Source organism: Patella vulgata, chromosome 5, assembly GCF_932274485.2.
Source record: "Patella vulgata chromosome 5, xgPatVulg1.2, whole genome shotgun sequence".
NCBI classification, from domain to species: domain Eukaryota; kingdom Metazoa; phylum Mollusca; class Gastropoda; family Patellidae; genus Patella; species Patella vulgata.
This window is the reverse complement of record NC_065883.2, coordinates 27,019,982-27,039,472: the sequence shown is the minus strand read 5'-3', so window position 1 is coordinate 27,039,472 and position 19,491 is coordinate 27,019,982. Positions and strand designations below refer to the sequence as shown.

General features: G+C 31.3%; 1 protein-coding gene across 2 annotated transcripts in view; it reads left to right on the top strand.

The window, feature by feature from the left end:
- Positions 1 to 3,403: 3,403 nt before the first annotated feature.
- LOC126822485 (protein split ends) overlaps positions 3,404 to 19,491 on the top strand; it is a 30,045-nt gene continuing 13,957 nt past the window's right edge. The window contains exons 1-2 of one of the 2 annotated variants that reach the window (XM_050551413.2): positions 3,404 to 3,544; positions 14,678 to 14,852. In XM_050551413.2, coding sequence (XP_050407370.1) covers positions 14,697 to 14,852 — 156 coding nt within the window. In that variant the 5' untranslated portion in view covers positions 3,404 to 3,544; positions 14,678 to 14,696. Of the gene's footprint in view, positions 3,545 to 14,677; positions 14,853 to 15,047; positions 15,132 to 19,491 lie in introns of those variants that run through there. The other variant, XM_050551415.2, reaches the window with a different exon arrangement.

Below are 19,491 nucleotides of genomic sequence, written 5' to 3'. Positions count from 1 at the left end.
CAGTAACTTATTTGTCGTCAAATGACTAAAACACTTGCTCAAAGGTAGCCCTTACAACGATCCACTACTGTGGCTGAATCAAGGTGGAAGACATCGGTAGTGGAACCATTTCTAGTCGTGTAGTGTGTTATGAGGGAAATTTTGCCCATACAATGGAGTCTATACTCTTACGTCGAATTACATTCAAGGGTTCTTTCACTGGACCCCAGTTTCCATATTATCCGAACAACTAGACGCTGTTCCCTTTTTTGAATCTACTAAGAGCCCAATTACATTGTATATTAATTATAATACAATATATCATCAGTACGTACATAGCGATCGAATGCCTACATAGAGTAACATCTTAATAAATATTCCCCATTAAAGCTATTAAAGAAAATTCCTACACTTAAAACAAGGCCTAATAGAGAAATATGACATGCCCATTTAAGTTCAGTAAAATTCAATTTTCATAGATGGAAGTCATTAACTAGCGGCTTGCTGATTGATCAAAGGAAATGGACAGGCGATAATTATATCGTTAAGTCGTTAATTGTTCCGCCTCTAATTAAACTGAGAGTAAAGTTTATTTGAACAGTGTACAATCTTGTTATTTTGTTATTTCTACTTGTGGTTAAATTGTTTTTAATAAAAGTTTACATTGTTCAACTTTAAGTAACGCTGGCTTCACACTTTATTAGTGACTTCGATTTATGACCACTTGAAGCTTTAGTCATTTGTTTGATTAATTGAAACTGAACCTCCTGTATTTATAATATGAAGGGGGCATAAAAAAAGTTCTTGTATTTAAACATGTTAATATGCTTCAGAATAAAACCAAGTCAAAATTTGTTAAATTTGTAATAAACAATAACTCCTGTTTATGCCTCCTTCAAATTATACACATGGTGCGCACGAAAAAGATCCCCTGGAAGTTGGAATTCGATATTTGTCTAGGCAGATTTCTCTCATTGCACACTGAATGGCGTATGCCCGTCTTCATTAGCCCAGTCGGAGCAGAACAGTAAGACGTTAACCTCATTTTAATATTTATTTAATTTTTATCCATATACCTGAAGTTAATAAATAACTCCACTGACATTAAACGACAAAATATATATTACCAAACGTTAAAATTAATCGGAAACCGGAAAACAGAATGTCACATATATAATATTTCATATGATAAATCTCGAGATGTTTCAAGTCCGTATCTAACTGTTCAGGAGTGGCGCCTTTGGGACTGACGGGGAATGTGTTTCTATGTTGTTTGGACAAAACCCCGGTCCCGTGTACGAACATTTAGTGCGTGTAAAAGATCGACTGTCATGAATGAGGCCTCGTCTAGGTCTACTTACTACATGTAGAACACCTGATACCAAATTCGCCTAGAAGTTTTTATTCCAGGACACATTTTTTGTGTAAACGCAAAATACAACACTTCAAAACTGTAACAGAATATATGGAAAATCGGAATAGCCTATAATATTATGCAAAATGACTGCCCTGACCAATTTTCCTCCCCAATCCACGTGTAACGATAAAACGGCAACATGTCCGACTCAATCTGTTCATGCTATTAAATATCTTTAAATATCATGTTATTAAATATCTTTAAATATCGTGTTATTAAATTTCGTTAAATATCGTGTTATTAAATATCTTTAAATATCGTGTTATTAAATATCTTTAAATACCATGCTATATATTAAATATCATGTTATTAAAAAGATCTTTAAATATCATGTTATTAAAAAGATCTTTAAATATCATGTTATTAAAAAGATCTTTAAATATCATGTTATTAAAAGGATCTTTAAATATCATGTTATTAAATATCTATAAATATTATGTTATTAAAGATCCTTAAAACTTTCTTATATTTTGAAGATATATATTATATGGCGTATGCTCGTCTCCACTCTTCATTACCCCGGTTAGTGCTGTGCAAAAATGTTAAGGCGTTCAAACCATATTTCATTTCTTTTCGTATTATCCCAATATCGTAAATAGCAGACCTAGCACAATACATTAGATACGAAGGTTTCTATTTCTGTCTTGTATAATATCGACATAAATAGTAGGAAATAAAGGTGTGCTGTAGGAAGCCTGCATTCGGATAAGAAACATTTCATCATAACAATGCCATGGGCAAAACGATAGTTTCTTGTGTTTGTTGAAATAATAAAAGTTTTATTGATGCCGTGTAGAAAATATTACGATGTTGATATTATATCGATTAAAAACTTCATGTGGCTCATGTTTCATTTTCTCACTCTTACATTGTCCTTAACTATATCCTTATCGATCTCAACTAGGTTCTGTTCAAACGTCGCATGTTCGAGAAAACAAGTGAGAGGCGAGAAAGCAGAAAAAGAAAATTTGAACAAGGAGGCATCGAGTCTTTTCAAACAAAGTTCCCGGATCGAAACGCAGACGTGAAATACAAAATTGCCCATGGACCAATCAAATCTCACGAATTCCTCGACATGTCTAGAAAAATGCTCAACAAAATATGCACCTGTCCCTTCACTATGGCAACCAAACATTTCTAAACCTAAACAGGTGCCCTGCGGGGATGCTCGTGCACGCGAGAGACTCACGTGGCCCATTGAGTCAGAGGCATAAAGTTATGAATGAGAGTAATAAAAGGGAGCCATGAATCGGCGATTTATCTTTAAAGCTCGAACTTTTGATTGATGTGATTGTGAAGTACAAAATGGTGTAATTTGAATTAAATTGCATTGCCCAAGAAGACAAATAACCCTACATCTCTACGAACAATGATTAATACATCCCCTCCATTTTTTCCTGATACGCATCTGCCCTATATATAGTATACATTATCATCGTTTCTACTTATTCAATAAAAGAAACTTGTAGGCCTTTGAAAGGCGTCCGTATAAGCTTTATTTACAAAATTGATCCAAGCCATATCAAAACCATTTCTTAGTAACAAACTTCATAATTATGTTTTCATTCATTTTACTCGTTGCCAATCAATTAACGATATTCTTGACAAAATGTTCTTTTTTTAAAAAAAAAAAAATTCAAAAGGCTTCTAATTCTTGATTTTTTTCTTGAAGGTCTTAGAAAATCTAAAAAAAAAACGTTAATATTCATTGAACCTTACAACAAAATTGAAAACTAGCCAAAAGATTCAGAATTTTCATGATTAAAATAATGAAGCCAAGCGATTAAATTTTCAAAGTCATCCTCCACAACAATGTGTTTAATCCATCACTGATGGGACTTGGTCGGCTTAGAGTTATCACAGCTAAAGATGTTTTGAAAAGAAATCCCTTACAATAACTCTAAACATCCAATAGCGCGTCTTTGTGACAAGCCATGTGTGACTATTTCGCGGGCTTTTTGTTATCGAGGGTCAGTCGGTAATTTCCGGGGACTCCTCACCGCATATGTCTCGGGCAATTACGTCAGTCGTCGGATTTCACCGCCATCTTTGAACGAGCAACTTATGAATTGCTTGGCTGGTAGAAAAATAGATCATAACTTCAAGTTTCGGACAGGGAAGCAGTAGTTCCCTAACTGTGAACGGGGGGTAAGTTGATAATATTTATATCCTTCAATGTGTGGATTATTTGAAGCTTGTTTACTGCACATTCCGAAGCACGGCCATTGACGGTCTGACTGGAGTTCAAAATCTCGCTTTGTGTGTGTACTGCTGATATACGGGGCAGAATTCAGTGAGTGTTATTATACCTATGGACTAAATACGGCACGGATTTATATACACACATTTCATATGGTAAATATAACATGTATATTGTTGATATGTTGTTAGTGAAATATATTTAATAATAATAATTTTAAACAGGAGTACTGACCGATGAAACTTGTTATTCTGACAAGTGATAGAGAAAGTTTGCACGATCGTTCATCCTGTGTGTGTATTATGCTCATTTTATACTTTCACCCTTTCGAATGGTGAGCTAAGTATATTTTATTTAGACTAGAGAGCTTCTTGCATTGGATATTACAAACCTAAGTTGCACAGAAGTTTTTCGTTGTTCTCAGTCAGTAGGGCATTTGTTTTACATTTACTGTGTTTCTGCCCGAAACTTGTACAGTGTTGTCTATCCTGGGTAACAAAATGCCATAGGAACAGTGTGATATAGTAGATATGATATTGGTGAACAATACATGTAAATGACCATTCTTGAATGTGTCATTAGTTTATATATCAAATCATCGAGATATATGTAAATGTTATATAGTCTATAAAAACAGAAATTGTATATGTTATACATTTCATTAAGAAATATATATTATTGTAGACAGACAATGTTAATATAATGGCATTTATTCAATATTCTTGTGGTATATCTTGATTTTTTAGTGTGTATAAAGGTTAAACTATGTTACGATTCATAATACTCACATAAAAATACATGCTAGTCAGTAATATCCATTGCAACAATCAAATCATCAATTACCTGCAAATCTTCCTGATTTTATATTATTAAAAACTAGGGTTAAAAGTTGCAACTGCAAAAATTTGGTACTGTCTTCAGGTATCTAATGTTGGCAATATAGCTGATTTACCACGTTTAGATTTTAGTCAATTTTATTACGGATAATACAAACGTTTTGCCAAGAACTTACTAGAGGCATTTCTTTGAACTTCTTTTGGATAGCCCCGGCTGTACGTGACAAGGAGAAGGGTCGCCTCTCCAACCTTGTGGGGTTTCTCTACGGGTCTTCCAGTTTCCTACCACTGTTAAAGATCCCCTATGAACAAGCAAATTGTTGAAATAAAATTGAGCCATATGTTAGTCCCAAAATGACCTAGTTTGTGTCAAGTGGATGTTAAACCCCATTTCTCTCTCTATCTCTCTTTTGGATAGAATTTGACTATCATTTATCATATCATAGGTGAAGGGAATATATAGATACGGTGTTAATAGATTCCTGACAATGGAAGGCAGTGTTTTTAAAAAGGTGTACTGGGTAGGGAAATGATAGGTTTAAAAAATGTCCTACTTTGCATTGGCTAGGCTAATGAAGACAGGAGAGTTATGGAAACTTTAGACCAATTTTGTGGACTCTGGTTGACATGTCATTCCATTCTTTGCAACTGGTGAGATAATGTATATATAACCTATATAATAACATAGGATGTATTTTAGATACATGTATGTACATTATACTATCAAACATGTTTATCACTCATATCTGATTTCACTCTGTGATGTTGAATACAATACTAGAAGTTTCAAAGCATCTATTTCTGGTTTTAAAAAAGTGCAATATTTTGTGTGACCAAATATGTGCATGTTTTCAAAGTTTTCAAGTGTTATAAGGTTATTTTTATAGAAAATAGTACCTGTATATTATAAAACAGTGATAAATATCTATGTAGCCAGGAATAGCATTTATTGGTTTTAGTATCAAAATTCATTATACAATTGGTTGGTACATGTATGTAAAGTGTATTAGTTGACTTTTATTTCATATATCTATTTTGTGTAGTATCAACAGTAGATTATTTTACTACATACCAGCAGATACAGACATTGCAACTGCATCATGTTAAAGGGCCAGAGTATGTGATTTAATATCAGATTGTAAATTGCTCTGGGATTTGATCTAGCTATGCCACTTTTTTTTCTTTTTTTTGCATACTTCATAGTCAATGCCAGTGTAGGGCTTTCACATTTATTTACATCTTCATGCAACTCGATACATTAGTACACTAGAGCTGAGCATTGCAGTCAAAAACTAAATTGCAATATCTGGTTTGCAGTACATGCATATTTTATTTAAGTAATGAATACTTTCTAGTATAAACAATGTTTGTAAATGAACAAAAGGATATGATGTAACAAAAGAGCTTTTTTATAATGTTTGCATATAATAAAAGTGAATACCCAGAACATGTTAGTTATGTAAACATGGTCTACCAATGACAATCAAATTGTTGACAAAATTATGGAGGTTTTGGATAATTAAAGGATAAGGTATTTGCAGAACTGAAAAAATATATCACAATATGTACAGGGCTTCAGATATCGTATGACGCCATATTATTAGACAAAATGTATCGTAATATTATGGTGTATATTGTTACTGACCTACAGTTTACCATACAGAAGTACCATTGTGAAAATTAAAGCATCTGTGAGTGTTCCCAAACCCTTCATGAAACAAAGTAGGAGAGACATATAGCTTAAGAATTGCATTTTTTGATAATCTACCAATGAATAATCTCACTTCTTTAGCCCCCTATATGTACGTCCAAGTGAATTATTATAATAAAGTTATACTGTTTGTTACTTCCAAAATAACCCTGTTGTGTCGAGTGGACATATAACTTCCATTTCACTCTCTCTCAATAAATAAATCCGAGCAACAGTGTTCAAAACACATGATATTGTTCCATAGTGACACATGGCAATGACAAAGCATGGACATATATATCAACATTCACAGCTCCCTTGATGGTATTGGAATTTTAAATAGGATTTTTTTTTTTCAATCGCTTTTACTGCTGGTTAATCAGTTTCAACTATACTGTATCATTTGTGGTTGCAGAAAAGTTTCAACACAAATTGTTTAATGTATAGTAAAAATAACTATATGTACATATGATTTTGGAAAAAGATAAATTAACTAATTTGAATATCAGATCTTATATGGAAAATAAGTATGCTGTATATAAAGAACTAAACCCTACAGTATTGTCAATGTTTTGATTGTATGTTAACTTCCACTAATGAAGTAGGTATTCATTCATTTGATTCCTAAGAATAATTTTTTACATGAGTCTGCCAGCAAGTACATCTGTACAAGTTCCTTTATAAACGATAGAGCTTTTGTATAGAAACACTTAAAACGAAACAATTCATCTAGGATGTGTTTTTATTAATCATTAACTTAACGCTTTTATGCTCTTCTAAGAATTTATGTATATATTTTGTAAAGTCTTGAATATCGCCCAAACCCTGAGCAGTGGTAATATTACAATGGTTCAATATAAATTTGAGAGTAGGATTTGTTTGATTGGGTGAACTAAGACATGGTTGTAAGATGTTAAAATGTTTGTATAATCTGTTGCCCGCCCCAGTCAGTAGAAATGTTGACCAAGGCTCAGCAAGTAGTTTGTATGTTTGGATAGTGTTAGCCCAGAAATGTGGATTTGCTTGTGTTAAGAAATTCTTCTTTTAAAAATGGTCTCATTGAATTTCAAGTTTTTGTTCAAAATGTTCTTAGAGTAGCCAACGTATCATTCACCTGGCAACAACAGTTCGGCCTATACATGTACACGAGATATATAATATTACATACCTTATGTATGTAGTTAGAACTTATTCAAATTTGTTTTGACTGATTCTGCAGCTAAGTGTAAGGTACATCCATGTACATGTAGCATGTGTATAAATTTATATACTGCTTACAAATAAATTTACTCTTACATAATAAGGTAAATATTTAAAAACTAACTTATAAATAGCCTCGAGAAAGGCAAAAAATAAAATATTAACATCTTTCATACATTGTATATTAAACTTTTTAATCTTCTTTTATAGCTTTTAAGTACATTAAATAGTTTTCAGAGTGATATATACAATGACAATTTTACCATATAACATCATAACCTTGTTTTGTGTTTAAAATGATGTATAGTGGCTCCACGAATATTTCGACCATGACAAGGCAGGATTGTTGCTGAATTCGCTGGAATGCGTAACCATGCTATGAATGAATAGAAATTAGCCAACTGTGAAATATGATAATAAGGTTTAGCTTATTCTTTTTTCAACAGAAACTGTAAGAGAATGTTAACTGAAATTGTTTCTGATGAATGATGCAGGAAATTTTAAAGTACATTAAAGTAGAAAAACTGAATAGACATTATTTTACCTGATGTACATGGTTTTATCTTTGTCATACTACATGTATAGAACAAATCTCATTAATTTTCTACTAATAGCTGAATATTAAGGCATTGATGATGTGCAAATCTAAATTCATACATTTTCTCAGTCTATTGGAGATTGTGTGTACAATCAAATTTTCACTAAAATTTGGTCTAGAGATTAAGATTCTTGTGTTTTAAAGAAATGCGAGTTTTCGTCAGTTGAATAATCTTATTTGGTATTTTAAATCTTTTCAATCTGCCTTTAACAATGAAAAATTTCATAACACTAAAAAAAGGATTAAATAGGATTAGTATAGCCACAAAAATTTCAGCTTTATAAAACTGTATTAAAAAAAATATTATTAACAAAGAAATTTAAAACCACAAACATTTAATAGAGAACCTGAGACCTCAGAAAAAATATGCCTTACTAAAACGAAATCCAAATTTTAAGTCGTGAGAGGTTTTTGAAATCATGTACAAAAACTGAAATAACCTTATAATGATTTAAAGACTCGTTCAGTACTCTGGTAAATATGGTAACATAAAAAAAAGAATTGTTTGTTCAACTATTTTTTATGCAACTTAAGAAACTTGCTTTCTGTTGACCAAGATGTCTAAATGTGCCATAAGGCTCATCAGTGTTACTACAGTTCAGGAGACCCATGTTCCCAAACAATTAGATAATTTCACGAACATGGTTTAAAAAAACAAATGTATCAAAATTTGTTTGCTATATATTATAAGTCATAGCATCCTCCATGAGCTTTAAAGGAAGGATGTCCATGCTTCAAGGTTAATATTTGGCTGATAATAAAATATGTATATATAACAGTTATATGTTGTTTATTTGATAAACAAAGATTGTGTATTTGACAGTTTACTGTTGTTGACAAATGAGATAAACAATTCTATTTACTTATTTTAAGTTGATATATTTTGTAAACTTAATGACACCTTATCAAATATCTTCAGAGCTTGTTGAATGCAGAATTTCTCAAAGGTTCTTCTGATTGGTTAAGTTTTAAAAATATAATTGCACATTTCCATGAGTGGGTGGGTGTTCCGTGTGATTTTTGTTTTTTAAATTTTAGTAATTCAAGTATATTTTATTTTAAGTTGGTTTTTATTTTAATCAACTGCTAACCTTTTAAGGCTACATCTTTTCATTTTATGAAATTTAAAAAATTTATTTTCTGAAAGATCAGATATGGAATGTACATGTTGAGGTAACACAATTGAATATAGGCTAAAGGTGTATGCAGATGTATAACATTAGAAGGTAATTCTTAGATTTTAATGGTTGGAAAAGTGCCCATGATTATTTGCTTCATAAAACAAATTCTAAAGATTGTTTAGAGGGGTCTATGTAGTTCTTCTGTTCAGCCTAATCTCTAATGAGTTTATGGTCAGCCATTTTCCTTGGTTTATTCAGGGTCATAGGATCACCCTGCAGGATAGACAATAATAGGCCTTTCTAAAACCAATCAAATTCTACTAGATGTTCAGTGAAGCATGGCAAGTGTATTGGGGCCAGGAAATGTACTAAGATTTAAGCTGCAGGTTAAATATGTTCACTCACCATGTAGTCCTGACCAGGACGAACTTTCTTCTAACCATATGTGTGATAATGCCAACAAAATGTTGACTCTTTGACCCAGTGGAGACACCTTAAATCTTTTATGATCCTGTGATGGCTATACAAGACATTTCTTCTTCTATAGGAATTCCCAATTTTTTTTTTAAAAAAAAAAACCTTTGAAAATCATTAAGAACCTCCATTATCATTATATTTGAATGAAGACTTCAGAATTCTTTTACTAGGACCATAAACATTCTTTAAATGATGTGATTTTTTACTGGATGTTCTATACTGGTACATGTATGCAATAAACTTCTGTACTAAATAAATAACATGCATGAATTGTGTATTACAACATTTTGATATCAAAAAAAAATCTTATTTAAAAAGCAATAAATTATAATGTTTTTGATGAATGGTAGTAAACAGCATGTATGAATTGTGTATGATGATTATATTGATATTTTACAATGGTTCTAATATTGATTCATCTACATTACTTCCATTAGCTCATACACATCTGCTATAGTTGGCTTTCATTTTACTATCTGAAATTTCCATTTACACTGTATTAACGCATAACTTAATCTTTAAATAATTTTTCATTTATTCTTAATGCTATCAAGTTTTACACATACATGTACTCAGTAATAAGATGCATTATGTATGATTTAGATGAAGAGCTGAAAGTTCTAGCTACATGTATATTGTACTTTTAAAATAGATAATGAAATTGTATATTGAAATTTCTATAGAGTTACTTTATTCTTTGCAAAGTTATGAATGTTTGAAGTTTTGATAAGAAATCGTGCTCAATATTCTGTTTGTCAAGTACCATTGCTTCGATATTAGATGAAGTCCCGGTTTGCCAGATTAACTTTTATAGACAATATGACAGACATTGTCTAACCCACTTAATATCTTAGCCATTTGATGGTATAGAGTTGATTATGGGCTTGTCATGTGAATAAATGCCTAAATAATAATTATATAACATTTTAAGCCAGAAAGGCATAATTTTGGAATTCAGGAATGTATTCTAGAGACCAGATATTAGAAATCAAGTAAAGTGTTGGTTACTGTTATTCAGTAGTAGTATGTAAATTATAAGTATATCTGTACATTTATCATTACATATATATTTCATATTTGTATATTTATATTACTATCATGGGTCTTTGATTTCTCAAGTGGAGAATGATCTTACATTATGACCAGTTGACCCTTGAAGGCTCCAAACTGACTACATACCTTGCCCAACAGACTGAGCTATCGCCCATAGCACACTATCTTAGATTGTAATCAGTCAAATCTATTGTCTACAGGTTCACAGGGTATTCAGGTGGGCTTCCTGGGTAAGTCTAATTAACATAGGTGTTAACTATGATTACCTGTACAGTGGAACATCTCCTGGGAGGTCCATGGGGTAACACCTTTCAGTTGGATTACCCCCTTTCTTTTGTTTAAAGCATTACATCAACTAACACCTAATTGTTGTCATTTTCAACTAGATTAGAATTAAAAGCTACAATGTGTAATAAAACTGTCATTAACAAAGAAATAGACCAGGTAAAAGTTTACACTTGTTCTAAGAGTATTTCTGTCCTTTAATAGCAACAAAAACGTTATTATACTGCAAGGTACATGTACTGTATGATATTTACATCTAGCATGATTTAATTATTGAGGTTTTTGTGGGAGGGGTTAATGGAAAAAATAATAACACTGCATTAGTTTGTGTGCCATTTCGGTCCTGGTTGATCCTCTATGGTCTATATTGTGGGCAATCTAGCATTTAAAAAAGGGGAAAATACAGCAAGGTACATGTATCTACATCTAGCATAATTGATGAGGTTTTTGTGGAAGGAATTGATGAAAATATAATACTGTATTAGTTTTTGTGTTCCATTCTGATTTTAGTTTGTCTTAGTCTATCCTGTGTGAAATCTGGCATTTAAAAAAAAAGAAGAAAGTTATGATACATGAATCTATATCTAGCATAATTTTTAAAGTTCTTGTGGAAGGAATTAATGAAACTGTCAGGGTTTTTTTGTTTTTTGTTCCATTCCGATTTCAAGTTTTTCTTAGTCTATACATGTACTGCGTGAAACCCAACATATAGAAAAGAAGAAAAAGCAATATTATTTTAATTAGACCATAAAGGACATGATGTAAATTGGAATCGATCATAGATGCATGTAGACATTTTGTGTTTTATTACAGTACCATATAAGCTTGGAAAAGCTATGGGAAATTATTGGTGTAGTAATGCATGAAATTTTTAATTGATATTTGCAACTAATTATTCCAGATAGAATTTTTACGTGGAGCTCTGTTGAACTTTCTCTGTTTGCTCTAGAACAAATAATTTTTTAATTGTTTACATTGAGTGTTTGCTTCAGTGGATAGCTGCAACAAGGTCTATGAACGGTAACACACACATTCGCATTTGGTTAGAAATGTCTGTATTAAAGCATGAAAAAATCATTTAGTAACAATTGATTGGAAGCTTCTAATAAATCAACGAAAGGCAAGCTTCATTTCTGTTGACGCATCAGTGAGAAACAACTACTGGGATAAAGATCGCCTCTTTATATTAATATGTACATTGTTATATGTTCGGACGGCATGATACCATTGTGTTGTAATATTGTACATCATATAATGTTGCTGGCAAATTGATCTCGACTGGCAAGAAATAATAGGCATATTTATTTTAAAATACAGTATGGCACACCAATCAATGATGAAAAATACAAGTGAATAGCTCGAGGCAAAATCATCAGTTATCCTTATCACGTTATGTTGCAAATCTTTATATCAGATGGAATATTGCCCAGAGCTATAATTTTTAGATGAATTTAAGTAATAATTCAAAAACGTGAAATATCCTCATCAATAACACCATTGATTTTTTAATCGTAAACAGTTGCTGTTATGGTTAAATAGCAAAAAGAGAAGTTTTTCTGAAAAACTTTGAATTTGACTAGAAGAGTGAAAAGTTAATATTTCGACAACAGTTGGTCTTATAATACAGAAGCGTTCAGTAACGTGTGCACATAAGAGCGTTTGATATTCTCTTATTGTATATATAACTTTTAAGTAAAAACTTTTGGACATTTTCAGCTTTGGTAAAGAAAAAAAACATTTATCGAAATGTGATGTTTTTCGTTTAAAAGTCATAGCAGCAACATATAGTGCCGGAGGCAATAGGATGCAACAATGATTGGATAATATTAATCTTGTTTGGCTTAAGGCGTGTGATGTGTCACATTAAGTGATAACATTCAATAACACTTTATACTTTAGATGATGATAGCCCTTTTGTTTAGTTAATGTCTATTATTTTAAGATGTATAAATCTGTCATCTTAAAGTTAATCTAATCATTATTCTTTAATCCATTGAGAACTGTTGGGATTAGTAGGTGAAACTTATCTTGATCACTGATAGTAGTTGTTTTATTTTGGATGAGGTGGAATATTAGAATCTAAGGAACTTGAAGAGAAATAACATTATGGTGGTCATGTATATAATATTTGTAATATTATTGGTTTAGACTACAATACTACTGTGCTTTGGATGTATACATGTATGACTTGTCAGTGTTGGGAATCCATCATATTTAGTTAATCGCTCTGGCTTAGTTACATGTGTTTCAAAAATATATCTAATATAATAAGATCAAAGGTAAATATGTAATTATTTGTACATTTTTTAAATATTATAAATTTTGAATAAATTCCTTTCAATCAAGACATTTTGTAAAGATGTGAAAATCATGGAAAATCAGGTTCCATTCATTCTACAGACTTGATAATTATTTTGAAACTGATATGTGCAAATGTAACTTCAAGTTTAAATCACTGCATTATATTAGGTAACCTAGATCTCTAGAACACTAGTTTCCCCCATTCATAGAACCCTGTGCTAGTATAATTGATAGCTTGTAGAGCTTGTGAACGTGGGGTTGTCTTAGGTATGTAGTTCAATCTTCGTGAGAACCTTATAACTAACCTTCCGTTCAACCTGATTCTCTCCCAGTAAGATAGGCAGATTTAGCTTGTCTTTCTAAAGATATTTATATATCCTTAGCATTGATCAAATTTCACACATAATGTCTTATCAATCACCAACTAACAATGTTTGATTTTCGAATTTACTGGATAAATGTCTGCCAAAGAATTAAATATTTTCCCCGGCTCAATATTATTAGGATTGAAAATAAATAAATTCTATTTCAATTTTGGCTCTGGAACAAAAGTGTTTTTTTCATTGGCTTAAGTCTACTGTTGATTTTTAGCAGTTCATGTATTAGGTTGGGCGTAGTGTGTTGATCATTAGAAATCAGTGGTTCATGTTAAGTAAAGTTATTATAAAGAATGAAGACTGATTTAGAGACAGAAGCCTTCTGTGTAAATTGTTCAGTGAATGAATGACTGTTTGATAAACAGTATAAACAGGGTGGGTGGTAGGGCTATATTTAAACAATTTTACCCATACAAAGGTCACAAGGTAACTACGAGCAAATAAATGACAAAATACACCATCACCTTGTATTGATTTAAATGGTGGAAGTGCTGTGTAAATTTGAATTTTTCTTCATTCTCAAAATGTCACAAGGCCTGATTTTTTTTATATAATTTAAATGTGGAGAGATATAGCGTGCATGATTGACACGGTGCATGTACTTTTAACTTTTAAATATCTCAGACTTTTGATATACCTCTCTGTCATTTAAAATCCCAAAATATATAAACTGTATGTGTCGGTTCTGATAAATGTAAATTTATTTAAATGTACATGTACTTTTATGTCTTCTTGGTATACAAAAGATCCAATATAGAAATTGTCATGTGAAAGACGTTCGAGTGATATCTCAGACATTTTATTGAAAAACGAAATGAAATTTTAAAATCTCTTCTAATTATTGCTTTATTGCATTTAATTATATTGACCATTATATAAATCTTCATGTTTAGGTGATAACGTGCACAGTTTATTAATAAAATAAAAATTTAAAATCATTCCTAATTGTTGCCTTAGATTTAATTTTATTGATCATATTAATGACCAATTTCAACTTCTCTTCTCTTTAGTTATAATTACATGAAGCTTACATGTATGTAGTAGAGGTCCCATCTGTTCAATTCAACATGAAACCAACCAAACATAGCTTCTGTAAACTATACAATTTTTTCTGTAAAATTAATTTTTTAATTTATATTTCAGAGCAAAGAATGAGAACAAGATGGCGGTGAAAACAAATAAAGAAATAACGAGCTTTAAGCTCTTGGAGGAGGAGCCCTCCGAAATGAAACCAACTCCAGCCATGAAAAAATTTGTTGGCATGGTTCTAGACAAGAAGGATATGAAGGATAGAGAAGTGGCATGTAGTTTTCGAAATGTAAGTTAAAAGAACTCAGATTTCCTCCCCCCCCCCCCCCCAAAAAAAAAACAAAAAAAAACTCCAGCCATGAAAAAATTTGTTGGCATGGTTCTAGACAAGAAGGATATGAAGGATAGAGAAGTGGCATGTAGTTTTCGAAATGTAAGTTAAAAGAACTCAGATTTCCTTCTCCCCCCCCCCCCCCCAAAAAAAACTCCAGCCATGAAAAAATTTGTTGGCATGGTTCTAGACAAGAAGGATATGAAGGATAGAGAAGTGGCATGTAGTTTTCGAAATGTAAGTTAAAAGAACTCAGATTTCCTTTCCCCCCCCCCCCCCCAAAAAAAAAATAAAATGTTGGTCTTAAAGGAGATGCTCCTCAATTGTTTTCTAACTGTTGACCGAAATACATGTATATTTGTTAGAATGTAAAATCCAATGGACCATTTCCTTTTTAAATGGTTGACATTGTAAAAAAAAATATAGAAATGGCAATACCCATATTAAATTTTACAATCCTAGGAAGATCTTGCCTTAAAAAGAGATACATGTATCCCTCAAATTTTTCTAAAAGTTGGACCAAGTAGCTGTCACTGACTATATTTTGTTAGAATATAGAACCTGATGGACCATCTCCTTAATAGACTGTGTTCATGTTTGACATTGTTAAAGAAAAATGCAAAAATGGCAAAGCCCTGTCAATACCCATATTAAATATCTTCTAATTATTTCAAAGGAATTTATCCTTGTAGAAAGTTGAAATCTGATGCATATAAATGTAAGCAATGGTATTTGACCTCAGACCTTAATTTTTATGTGGGAAACTTACAAAAGTTTGATTCATTGATATATCTAGCATTTAATATATTGATTAGGAAGTTAATAAAAGAGTAACATCTTGTTTAGGGATTTAATAATAGCTTAATGTACTGATTAATCAACTAGTGAAAGAGTAAAAAAGGAGGGATACGCAAGTTTTCAGTCTTAAAATAAGGAAATTTATCAATAGATGCTTACTCTTTTAGGGTTTCTTGCGAATAATACCAGATTCTCTTAGACACAAGATTCTTGTAATACTACAAATCTAGTTCTGTCTTCCAAAACAAAATACAATAAATATTGTAGCTGGCTAAAATCTGTTTCGACCATACCAACAAAATACCCATTTGGCTATGTGCCCCTATGGGAAGGAGCAATCTTGAGCATGAAAAACAACACCGGTATAAGTGAGAAAATATGTCGAAAGGATCTTTTTGAGTAAACAGAGATGAAAATATCTTGAGCAAAAACAAACCCACATGTTGTGCATTTCCTTTCCAATAATTAAAGAGTTATAGTTCATCATGACTGCCAAAATATCATTTCTACAAGACACGGGAGTAATTGATGATTGTTCTGCATTCAGTTTATAAATGTAAAACTATATATATACGGTACTGGAGTAAAGTCTTATATAATATAATGTAGGTGTAACTTTACTAAGATAGATTGCTAGTTACCAATTTCCTTCTTTTTTAAATCACCAGAAAGTGCTTGTTATTAACTAGACATGATTTTTTGGCACTCTCCACCCACCCACACCTACTCAAATTTCTTTTCAAATACATCTATGTAGATGTTCAACAGATTTTCCAGAGTAGAATGTAAGAAAAAAACGAAAATGATTTGATTCAAATCACCTGACAGATTTCATATACAACCCACCCCATGTATCTTTTCTGCTTGTTCTGTTATCTCCATATAGATCGGGCCATATTAATCATAACTAACATTAAAATGTTGTAGTGAACTTAATGTGCCGGTTATTATCAAATCAAATGTCAATGCTAATCACAGCAATTTTCTATGGTTTAATAGTAAAAGTTTTATTGTCCCTTGAGTTGCCTTTTATGGGTTTTACATCCCTGATCAAGCCAAATTGTGTGGAATATAGCCATGTTGAAAATGGTCTATCATATTTTATAATTTTTAAGGTTAAAGGTCATATAAACTCTGTTACTCATTTCTAGTAAAAGTTTGCGGCTTTGCATACTGTCTAGAGAGGGTTTAAGGAACGTTGAAATATTAAGACGATTTACAGTGATTTTATTCAAATTTTTTTTCATGTACCAGTATATACTCCGCAAATAACCTGCCAAATAATACTTCAATACATGAACTCATCTTTCTGTAAAAGAATTAAAGATTGGTCTTTAGGGTAGTTCTAAATTAATAGATTATCTTCACTTGACTTTTGATAACATTTCCTTTTAATTAATCTTTTGTAAACTAAGTGTGTATATAGGTAAATGAATTATGTAGTGTTGGCCTAGTGTTAGTAAGATAAGTAAAAAAGCTATATATATTATAGAAGAAAAGTTAAAAACATCTGGTTTTAGTTGTCAGCATCTGTTTAATACAAGCAACATCTTGTTTACAATATCAGCTTACATTTTACTGGTAAAACCTAAAATTTCCATTCCATTCCCCCCAATTTCTAACCTCACAATACTTCTATAACCTTCTTCACCTACATATATATCTTATAAATATAATGACAAATTTTATTATTCATTTTTCAATAGGTAGAGTTGAGTAATATTATTTCTTACTTAATAAAGGTTTACATCCACTTCCATCTGTTGGGATATCACAGACATGATTTATGCTAATTTATGACCACATTTATATTAAAATAATTAGTCATGGTGATACCTTTTTACCAATTTGATATGGTTAGGCTACCCCAAAATTATTATTTGTATTTAGTTAAAATATCTGTAGGCTTTGAATCCATTTTAACTGATCAATATATTCAACTTTGCTTATTAATTTAATTGGATTTATCAGAGTAAGATTTTAGATTTTTTAATTAAGCTTTGTTTATAGAAATATTTTTATCTTATCTAAATGAGATAAACAATCTATGTTTAGCCATTGTTGTGTAATACAACATAACATCAGGTTTAATTGTTATACCAAAAATCAATTTGGTGTGAAAATTATCTTGACTGACTTTACTTCATTTAATTATCGATGCACATTAATTGTTAAAACTGATTTTTATCAATTGTTATTTAACTCCCTCTCTTCATCCTGTCTATTGTTTAGTAATTATTGTTTAATCAGTCATCATCCTTGTTTTCTGAGTAGGTTTTATATAATTGTAGGCTATTGTTTATAGCAAGGACCTTCATCACTATATGTCCACTTTAAGCTGGCAGTAACAGTTGGCTTGGTGTGAAGAGGACTGAGTTTCCCCATGGGGGAGGTCCAGAATAGTTTTAATTAACAACCATCCTATCTCTCTTACATCTCACACCTGTAAGCCTTTCTTAATCATCTGCTAATGGGCCAAATGAGGATAAAGATCCTATCTTTGTTGTTACTTTCAGATCATTCCATTGGTCATTGGCACATGTCTCTATTAGTTACTATGTTTGATTGGTCAAGCTACTTTCATTCACTAGTTCTCAATACTCTGATTGGTCAGTTTGAATTTTGTCAGTTAAAATTGTGATGGTTTTGACCAATCCATCATTAGTACAATGAATCATTATGTAGTATTTGAATACAATGATTGATTTACGTGATGGATGTTGTTAATGAGATATTAAATCTCCATTATACTTTCTTTCATCTTATAATTTCACTAATACACAAAAATCATGAATAGCATTAAATATGGTTATTAAATGATCTGGAAGAGACTAGCATCAATAGTTTTTTTTCACAAAAGACCATTTGCTTTGTTTTACAAAAAAGTAAACAGATGTGCAGAAAAATAATAACTTTGTCAGATGACGAAACAAAACTATTACTATAATTTATAAAAATATATGTAATTTTAATTTTCAAATTCATTTTCGTATTAATATTAAATTAAGTTTAATGAATATTAATTTGAAAAATCTTATAGTATATCTCAATAAAAAATATGAAAACTATTACAGTTTGTGACATAGTTAACTTTCCATTTGAAATAGCAGACATAGCTGATAAATTGTTCTTGCACTTTTGTATTTTTAAGTTTTTTTCTGACTTTCTGCTCCTTATATTAAGATTGTCAAATGAACCAAGGGCAAATCACTCGATAAACCCTACTTAAATCTCCTTTTTTGAAACTAAATTCTTTCAGACAATTAATGTAGGGTTTGTGTTTACAAGACTTTGATAAAATTGCCATGTTTGAATGGCTAGAGGATAGGCTTTACTTCTCCTCCTATGTATTTAAAGTTGGAGTAAGACCTAGTGCACACAGCAGGGGCTATATTATCTTTTTATACCATCAAAAATATCATCCATTTTGCTCTCATCTCATCTGTCTGTCCATGTCTTCATATTTACCTCTCTCTGCTTCACTGGAATTTTCCAAGTTGTGAAATTGGGTTTTTTCCACACCTTTTGTATCGTGCATATGTTTTAGTATCCAATGTCTAATCAAAACTCTTGATGGCAGGATTCATTTACCCAGTTGGATCAGAACAATAGGACATCAAACCACACTACATTCCATTTCTTATCAACTGTAAATTATGATATAACTAACTTTTGAAAATGTTTTTGTATTTTTTTTCCTTTCATTTCTTGGTGACTTGAATTCAGTCTATTAATTCTTAAAATCACTAAATGTAATTCTCTTAAATCTGAGCCAATTAATTTATTTCCAGTTTCAGTC